Genomic DNA, 10,827 nt, shown 5'->3' on the forward strand with positions numbered 1-10,827 from the left:
ATTAATGAAATCATCGTATTTAATTGGTTAATTTTTCGATATTTTGTAAACCTAAAACATCATTGGTTTGATTCCTATACTAAATAAATTCATATAATTCATAAAGAGCACAGCAAAGTTTATTTTCAGCTACTAACATCATTATGAAGAATATATATATATATATATATATATATATATATATATATATATATATATATATATATATATATATATATATATATATATTACGTTCGGTATTATCCCGAGCATTTGTTATACGAACAAAATTTATGGGGACGACATGACGTATGTAAGGCCCTCATAAATATTCGGGCGTTATAAGTTGGCAATGTAAAAATGTTAAGTCTAATGAAAATTGGTCATAAAGTTCACATCGCAAAGGCACACCAATATAACTTGATGTAAACTTCAATACGCTGGAAAAATATATTAGGTTATTAATTTAATTATGTAATCTTGCTTGTTATTGCTTTCACTTGTTGTCAATATGCATAACTGACGAAGATACATGTAATCCCAAAATGGTAAACATTTCCATAGGACCAGTTTCGAGTTTATCTTACTTATTGAGAACCCGAACCTACTTAACTTAAGTTTGGATAACTATATCAAATGATAAAAAATCACCCTAGACTCCGTTGGATCAATGAATTGATTTACACTAATCCCTATACTTATGACAGATGATTAACGAATCAACACCTTGAACTGTCACCTTTTGAAATAACTCCTTTTTGACAATACCGTTGGTTTAAAGGTTGACAATTTTAAGACACATTCGATCCTTTCAAATTCGATCACACACTTATCTTTTCATGTGTTGCTATGCTGAATGTTGACTTGACAAAGCAAGAATATTGGTTAGTTAATGCTAAATGTAACTGGAATTTTTCCACGGTTTCAGTTGATATAAAAAGGCAAATAAATTAAAGCGTTCAAGTTGATTTCAGCTAAAGTAAGGCTACATGCGGGCACATAAATGGGGTGTCTGAAAGGTTAGATAGTGTAACTGAACCCGCTTTAAAATATTATAGTAAGATTAATCAATTTCACCAAGATACCTGTATTTGTTATTGTCCATTTTCTTAGTGTAGCAGAACCAATAATTAATAACATTTGCCAAAAAATATTATTTCTTGTAAGAATATTTTGCAAAGTCATTACCATTTATTGATAAGAAAAAGTCCATCTATGCTTTGTAATTTTGAGTTAATTTCTTAATCCGTGAACATTTAAGAGATGCCATAAAGTTAATAATGTTAACCGTGTTTAAACCAACTTTTAGATAATCGAGCGAAACAATTTCTCTTTTAACTTTGTTACACTTTGATTTCCAAAAATATCAAACAGGCTCTTAATAAGAGATGACACGGCATCTTGTTTTGGATTTGGAAGTGAAATGAATAAGGGGTAAGTTTTAGTATAATCAAACTTTTTACAACCGTGATGCGACCAATGGGAATTAAAATTCTCCTCCTCCATTGTTCAATTAGAGAAAATACATTTGGCAATTGTTTGTTGTAATGTGTTGATGTCATTTTATCTTGATAAACAGAAAATTATATTCCAATTAAATTAAAAGAGGCGGAGCCCTAATCAAGTTTTCAACGTGAATGATAAAAAACTTCATAAAAATTTTTTTGGGGAACATATCTATACACTTTTTGTTTTAGAGCTGTTTATATATCTTCAAACCTGAAATATGTGAAAAAAGTCTAAAGGTATCAAGAGATGCGAAAAGTGTTTTTGTGAGCCATCTAAGATGAGTAAAGTATCTTCTGCATACTCAGAAATCGTATGTTCATTGCCATTGACGATTATACCTCTAATATCTAAGTTTTGTTTTATAAGAATAGTTAGAATTTTTACATATATCAAGAATAAGTATGGACCTACTGGGTCCCACTGTTTATATCCTCTTTGATTTTGAACTGTTCTGGCAGTAAGCCACATTGTAAAACAGAAGCCATAAAATCTTCGTTGAGAATCTTTTTCTGTTCAATTCATCTTGCTCGAGATCTTATAAAATGGCCTTGAAGTTTACGTTCTTTTCAAGGTTTTTTTTTCTTTCTGATCTATTGGTTCAAACTAAATGTAGTCCTGGGATTCTAAGGATGATATTACCCTCTCTTTTCTTTTTCTTACAAAATGGGTATAGAATTGAAAGATCCCTTATTTACATAAGAAGGACCTCTAGGAATATATGTACTGTCATCTATTATTCTCGATTCATACTGAAACATGTATGAATATCAGTATTGTATGCATACTGACTCTTTACTATGTCTACAGTTTCCTTAACCTTACCAAAAGCTTATCAATGAAAACCAAGTCTGTCTTTCAACTACTTTTAAATTTCCAAAGCTCCCTTCCTCTATAATGACAATAGAATTGTCAATCATATAACCTGAATTAATATTAAATTTTCTACTATGTAAAACAGACTATTTGAAATCAAAATAATTATAATTTTTTACCTGGGTTCAAGACCCTGTAGTAATTATCTGGTGGTATTTTCATTGATCAACATCGTTTCGAGTCTTCATACATACATATGTTTTTACTTAAAGATGATTAAAAGTCATTGCACGTTTTTAAGAAGCGATAATTTACAACACAACACATTTAGAGAAAATTATATTTCTTTATATCCGTAGTTACATTAAATATGAAAGGTTTAAGGAAAATAAAAACATTTGTCCATATAAATAGTACATACAATCTGCAAGAAAATATAAAAGAGAATGGCCACATAATTCATCCCAGGTTAAAATCATGCTACACAAACACGTCAAAACAAAAAAACCTTTTAAAACAACAAGAGGAACTCTTTTATCTCGAACTCGCACTGAGCAAGACGACAAAGATGCCCTGCTCCACTTCATATGCTTTTGTTGAAAGAGTTCCTCTTGTTGTCTTAAAAAGCTTTTGTTTGTGTGACACGATTTCTTTCAAATGATTCTTTATACAACAAGAAAATAGAGTAATAATTCAATTAATATACGGGAAAAAAATCAGATAATTCCCGGTGTTCAACGGTACATTATAACATATGCTCTTTCATAAACGAAACCAAAATTCATTCGGCAAATGTGTTTAATTGCAAATAATTGTAAAACACTTCATACACTGGTGATATTCCGTCATGCTAGCATGATTGATATACAGAATAAGATGGGTTTTTTTAAGCCAAAGAGGTATAAAATGAGATTGCAACAACCAATTGCTAAGACCTATGGCTGTAAAGCTGTTTTTTAAAAACGTATTTAAACATTTTGGTGACGCCTCACCAACTGGCATCTGGTGTCCATAAACCTGTAGATAAATCAAAACGGTGAACCAAAAATAGAAAAAAAAGAAAAGGAAAACAAAACATAACAACTATTCTCTGGACACGGAAACTGATCATCTTACCTTCGACTTTATTTTGGTAAAATACAAATTAATAACGATAGTCATCTTAAATCTAATCGTCTAGTGTCAAAATTAAAAAAAAATGTGCATAACGTTAACCCTGAGTTGGATATGAACCTAGGGTAGAACGATGAGTAATTAATTTGAACGCATAGTATTTAAATACCTTTAATATAGAGTAGTAAGTAGACAAATCCCTATGATCTCTATTGACAATGGCACCACTCCATTACATACACAGGCCTAAATGCGTGCCATTTCTCTTTACTGTAACATACATGCCTTCTATAAATTAGTTTTCTGCCTTCGTATTGCTAAGAACAACGCATCCTTCCAAACAAAATATTTTAATTTATGTTTCCTTTTTATCCATTTTACAAATTAAACCGACACATCTGGATAAAACAAACACATTTGTTATATTCTTTATTAAATTACATTCTAAACCACAAGAATTCCGAGAAGGTAGTTTATTGTTTCTAAGTGCATAATCCTAGGTAAATCAGTTCCGAATGAAATATAAACGACAACTCCTATTTTTACTTACACAAATTGATAACCTAAAGGTTTATTAAATCCTTATCTGAATTTAATTTTCTTTCGGTCCATTATCAAGGAAACATATCTAGTGGTAGTCAGTGCTAAAAGAACTGATATTTTGCACAACGATTTACAAATCCAAACCATGGATCGTCTGTATATTGTTCTCTTTCTTGCATTGTATTGTATTTCAAAAACTAAATGCAGCTGTGGAAAATACCAATACTGCACTTTACTGGATTGGCAGAGCTGGGAAGCGTGTATGGGTCAATGTGGAGGCCTAACGGAGCATGTACGGAAACGGTCCGTGTGTGTGGAGACCTCCAAAATCCAACCGTTCACTGTAGAAAATGTCATTGCGTATTGTAAATTCACAGAACCACTTTCAGAAAAGAAAGTGTGTCCACAATGTCCACATGGGATATTCAATGCTTCAACATCAATGTGTGATTATTGCAGTAAGTATGGTAGATAATCTTCGTAAATGATATTATTCGTTAGAGATGAAATAGAGTTTAATAGAAGCACATATAGTTACTGTAATTTAAAGAAATATATCTAATACCAGGTACTAAAATAAGTAGTCAATAAAATTTGATATCGTGTGTCAAGAAAATATAAATTGTATGTAAAGTGAATGGAAGTATATTAAACACAAAAGTAATATGTTATGGCAAATATAAATTTTTTGATTATAAGTCTATTATGAATGAACGATTTTTATCTGGCACTTTTTCAGAAGTAAAACTTTTGCAAATAATGGCCATCTTTCCTTTCTTACGATGAATGTTGCCTTAGTTAATACACTTTGGTCACAGAAAATGCTGCTTGTTTTGTAGGAATACTTCATTACCTTCATGCGATGATGAAATTGATAAAAACGATTTAAACATATTTCTGAAATTCAAAATAATTCAAATATAAATGTGACGCTATTATTCAAAGAAAAAGAGAAACAGTATTGACATTTATTAGGACTTTATTACTGATTAACCTTTATAATCTAAACATGCAATTTGTGTAGAAAGACAATCTCTCTCTCTATCTGTCTCTCTCTCGGCAAAGCATCATAGAACGATTACATTTTGCAAGCGGCTATCAACAAAAGTATTTCTGTATTTCTGTCTAGAAGAAAAAATCAACAGTGCATTGAAATTTGAAACAAGCGTTGTAAAATCAATCCTCCATTTCTTCGACGTGCAGCCGAATATTAATGCTTTGTAAAGTAGTAAGTGGAAATTCATCAGCATTGCATGTGTCCAAAATGAAAAGTCTTGTTTTTAAAACATGTAATTAATAGAAAAGTAACTAAAAATCCTCATCACTTAATTTATTCGTTTACAAAAAAAAAAGAAGATAAAAATTTGATAAAACATGGCTCTTTATTTAACTATTTGGCATAGCAAAACCCTTTGCTTTGACGCTGTTAGTTAATTTGTGTACTTTAAAAGTTGTGCTATTCATAGTTACGTTGACGATAAGCCTATACACAGACAGGCAGGACTCTGCGTTCATTAGAGTCCGGCTAAAAAATGTTCATAATTACATTCATAATCATATTCTGAGTATCAAAGGTATTCCGGATAACTAATGCAAGTCGTCAATTTCTCGACCCAGCATGTACTTTTGTTCACAAAAATAAAGAAATGATAAATTTGAGCCTACAGACTACCCCACGGGACATTGGGATTTTTGTTTTACTACAGCATACATTAACATCTCTGGAATTGGGTTATTAAAGGATTTCTTTTTTATTATCTTGATAAAACTCATCTTCTTCAAAAAATAAACAATGGGAGTTTAAAGTTTTTGCAGATTGTACTGAATAACTACGCCTGCCAGTACAAAGCATTTGCGTATTTAGTATCTTGGCGGTTGTTTTCGAATTAAAAATGTAATATCATTATGAATTACAAAGGGATATATATATATATATATATATATATATATATATATATATATATATATATATATATATATATATATATATATATATATAATTATTGGGGGAAAGCTCAGAAAGATTTTGTTATGATATTTAAAATTAAAATCAAAAGAACATGATTAAGCATGTCAATATCGGACTCTTAGCTACATGTATGTTATGGCATACTGTTCAGTCAAGAACGAATTTGAAAGTTGGTGAACTAAGGCATTTACTCATTAAACTCTTAAGGTTTTCTAACATTCCTTTGCCTTCTCAAAAAATCCGACAATTGTTGTGGATTTGATTAACATGTCCAATAAAGAGTTTTTATGTTTAATGCAAGTGTGACCCACGGAAAATGTATAAGTCGATCAGTATTCGTTTAACAAGATATATTAAAACTCCGCAAACAAGTCCACATCTTCTACAAGCGGGATTCTCCTTATGTACGAAGTACTGCGTCGGGTAACTCACAGGCGTGGTCCACGCTGGTCCATATGAGCACTGGTACGAATCCATTTGGGGGAATTTAGCTGTGAGGTCCTTCATGGGATCGTGTATCAAGCTAAAAAGATGATACGCCGGATTCTTACACCAATTGTGACCCACGGAAAATGTATAAGTCGATCGGTATTCGTTTTACAAGATTTATTAAAACTCCGCAGACTTATTACACTATTCCGCGAGGTCGGGAGTCGGTGGTACGAGCGCCTTGACCGTCGCTCTCCAACTGCCGAAATTGAACATGGCCAACAATTACTTTATGATAACAAAACACAGTTTTAACAATAGAGAATAATAGAATAGTAAATATAAAGATTTACCTCAATTAACGGATTACTTAGGTAAACTGAGTGTCAATTAAGGGTGTCCAGTTCAAAGTCACTCAAAGCCAGTGACAGGGGAAAAGATGTCATGTCCAAGGGGTACATTTCACACAGTGATACAAGCTAAGAACTGCGGTAATAATTTAGCATTTAACATTTTATTTTCCCGTCAATTTCAAGAAAAGATTTATCTTCCCTAATTATAAACCGAGTCGTAAAGTGGTTTTATTACAGCCGAAGAATTTGATACTCAGAGAGTAAATGATCTTTATAGTAGTAATGCCATTTTCGAATCGTTACACTGTGAAACGTATACAATTTCGCATGCTATCCGCTGTGAATACAAGCATGGGGTTCAACTACAATATATTGTATACGTATAATTTTAGATAACCTAAAACAGAGCGCGACTTATAATTCGCGTGTCTGACATACAAACATGCATATTTCTGTTTAAACTAATATAAAATACATAAACATTTACTTCTGTAAATATCCTTTATCACATGTTAAAAGTACGTGTTGAGAACACAAAAGTCTTTGCTGGTCAGTTTTGCTTATTGATTTTGATTATTTTATCAGTAAAACTTCGTAAATGGTTTTAGTTTTGTTTCAATAGTAAAAAAGGTATGTCAACGAGTACTCGACTATTACTCGATCATACCGATCGTTGACTAACATATTTTAAGTCATTTGCTCGTAAAAAAAAAGTTTAAAAAAATTGGAACACGCTGGTGTATTTTTAAAGCGGCTAATAAATTGGTCTGACCAAATATTTGTTTTCAATAAAAGAACTCGGGCATACATGTAATTAAAAAAACCAATTAAATGTTTCTTTTAATGTAAATACAAGTCAATCAGTTATTGAGTTTTAAATGTTTGTATGAATTAACTTTTTTTTTTTTATATCAATCGTCATTTGTTTTCGTTATCATTCAACTTTAATTTCTGATTAGATACGCGACAATAGCTTAGATACTAAGTAAAATGTAGACCTATCTCAATTATGTACATATAATTGTCATACATGTAATAACAAAAGAAAATTCAAGACATTGGTTAACATATATTTAAATAAATTACCTTTAGATCTAATTTAAAATAAAATACATTGATTACATATAATTATTAGTTAATAAATATTTTCAACTTAATTATATGGTGTGTGTATGACAGTAACATTATCTGATTTGAAAGGGGCAGAATTTAAATCAACGAATGCTCGAATATCGCTTGCCCCCGATTAAACAACTAATCTATTCGAGTAAATTTGACATCCTTAGTAAAAAGCTTTCAATCTTTTTTTTGTTAATAGAAATTTATTCAGTATCAATTATAAAACTTTTAGATTTACCAAAGAAGACCCGTGTGCGCTACATGCGCCCGGATTGGCTGCGTTATCTTGAAATATCTCTGCTGGTCATCATCTCGCTGACTTTGCTGATGGTGATGGGCTGTCTATGTCGGAAGTGCTGTATATGGTGCGAGTGCTGTGATGATGACGATGATGAGAACTACAATAAAACAGAGGGTGTCTAATAACAAGATGCAAAAATCCTGACCTTACACAAAACATTTAGTGTGACTTTACCGTCAAAAATACGTTGGATCTTTCAATTTTTTTGAGTTGTTCTCATATCTGGTTTGATAAAATATCAAACTATTTGTAATAAAATATCATGTTGTCGATTCCAGGACATCCTGACTGATTTTTTACTTACCATAGTGTTTGTATGAATTTTTAGCAAGAAAACTGGAAAATGACACAAAAACTGGTTTTTTGTGTAAATGAATCTATAATACACATGTTTTTTAAGGTCTGCGGTTCTTGGCATTAATTATAAGCTACAGGCTAAAGATTTTAACCAGAGCTTATTTCAGAAAAAATATCTTATCATTCAAAGAAAGGTAACACTGAGTGATAATAAATATTATTAGTGAGTATGTCGAATTTGTTGTAAAACTAAGATGGCTTAAATCACAACTCATTCTGATTGACAGTATTTTTCTTTGCATTAAATCTTTTAAATCATTTTTGTCTTTGAAGCAAGCACAGGGAAGAGAATAACAAAAAATATCAATAGAAAACCTTAACAATTCAATCTTTCCAAATAATTTGTGTTTTCTTTACTGCAATGGCAAGTAAAAGCTTAAGGAGTGGACTTGCTGAACAAAATCATCTTGTAACTAACGACTTTTGTCAACTCTTCTAATTCCTTTCAATGAATTATATCTTATGAGAATTAAATCTTGCTGATATTGTTTAATTTATATAAAGAATTATGAAAAAGATTCGTTTTTAGAATTTAACAATTAAACTTCAGCTGTTTTATGAACTCAAGTCGCTTTCAATCAATATTTCGCCTATAATGTTATGGAATGCAAATATTTTCACTTTATTTAATAGTAACAAGGAAAGTAAATTGCAATGAATGGTAACGTAAAATAAAATCAAAGCCTAAGGATATGAATAGAGTCTAACTTTATATTAACATCAAATTCAAAGATACATCGGGTATAATGAACTAGGTAGTTCGTGTGATCAAATCGTGTGATCAAAAGTCCTAACTGGATTTGTAGAAGATTACTAACCAAGTTACCTTCTTCTTTAAATTGCAGCTCGACCCAACGAGGAAGAGAAAGGGTAGTTCACTCCACTGGGGGGTGGGGGGTTATAGGTACTGGTTTTCCTCATGATGTATGTCGTATGACATAACTTCCTTTAAATAATGTTTAAACAAGAAAACGAAACGAATACATGGTTTTATCAATATATGCGTGATATTAAAAGATTGGAAAGATGTCAAAAATAATTTTAAAAAAGATACAATTAAACCAACTATTGATTTTTCGCAAAGAAAATATATTTAACAACTTAAACGTGCTAAACATATATCGCGTGAAAAAGTTGATGTGCAAACCTGATTGATATTTTACTGGCATGGTATTTATCTTACATTTGGAATTGTGTTCAACAATTACCCGGTAAATGCAATAGACATATTCAGACTGATTGAAAAAAAAAGATTCATCTTCACTCGAAAGTTTTTCACTCGTCGAACTCAGCATGATCTTTATCTCTTTCAAATTTATGATTGGTAAGAAAAACATGATGTCTATATTTTCATAAATCGATTGCTATCTAATGCATGAGACATATTCCCCAAATAACGACATTTTTCCCGACAATGACATTTTTACCGATATGACATTGGGCGTACGCGTACGGCGGGTGTGACCGAGCAGAGGATGCTTACTCCTCCTAGGCACCTGATCCTACCTCTATCTTTTTAGAGGTCCGTGTTGCTTTACTTTGATTATTCAAATATTATTAGTTTACTCGGATTTAAAGATACAAGACCCTAAGGTATCACAATCCTCATTGTTCTTGTATCAAGAATTTCTTGAGAAGTATATCATTGAAATCTGTAGACAAAACATACTTTGAAACTTCAAAGATAATGGGAGGTCAGTGTTCATCCCTCTAAGTTAGGGCTTCATATACCGTATAAACATACCTTTAAGGTGTCATGAGAACTCAAAACTCAATTTTGCCTTAATTATATTAAACCGAGGTCAGTTAAGAATTTAAAAATGAATCAATATTTAAACTCCATAAACATGTCAATATATCGGACCCTCACCTTCGTATATACTGTCCACTCTAGAATTCTTAAAGAGGGTGGACTAAATCAACTACGGATGAACCCCCTATCTGCTTTTTGAATTACTGTTAGCTGTGTTCAACAATATCTGAAAACCGCTCTTCTTTTTTTAACCGTTTAAAAACTTTCCAATTTTTGATTTATGTCATTTACAAAGTATAATCTTAGATCTTATTTTCATGTTACTAAAATACTAAAAAATGAATTTTGAAATGAGATGATATATGGTTGATAAAAAATGAAGAGTTTATCACAAAAAAACCCCAAAACGATCTGCTAGTATTAAAGAAGTTATGCAAACTTTGATTCGTTACATTGGGTATAAAATAAAAGGGAGTTGCGATTTTTAAAATTCAGAATTTTCACTATATGTACAAGCTTTTGTGTAAATATTGGCATTTGTGGTGCAGTGGTTCTTGAGAAGAAGATTTTAATACATTTTTCCTACGTA

At 31.3% G+C, this 10,827-nt stretch overlaps 1 protein-coding gene across 1 annotated transcript; it reads left to right on the plus strand.

Moving 5' to 3' along the window:
• The first annotated feature begins 3,945 nt into the window (after positions 1–3,945).
• LOC128190202 (uncharacterized) lies at positions 3,946–8,519 on the plus strand. Its single transcript, XM_052862150.1, has 2 exons — positions 3,946–4,415; positions 8,060–8,519. Exons 1-2 carry the CDS (start codon positions 4,103–4,105, stop codon positions 8,248–8,250), a joined length of 504 nt encoding a protein of 167 aa, XP_052718110.1. The 5' UTR covers positions 3,946–4,102; the 3' UTR covers positions 8,251–8,519.
• Positions 8,520–10,827: the final 2,308 nt, after the last annotated feature.

Source organism: Crassostrea angulata, chromosome 6 (assembly GCF_025612915.1).
Source record: "Crassostrea angulata isolate pt1a10 chromosome 6, ASM2561291v2, whole genome shotgun sequence".
Taxonomy (NCBI): Eukaryota; Metazoa; Mollusca; class Bivalvia; order Ostreida; family Ostreidae; genus Magallana; species Magallana angulata.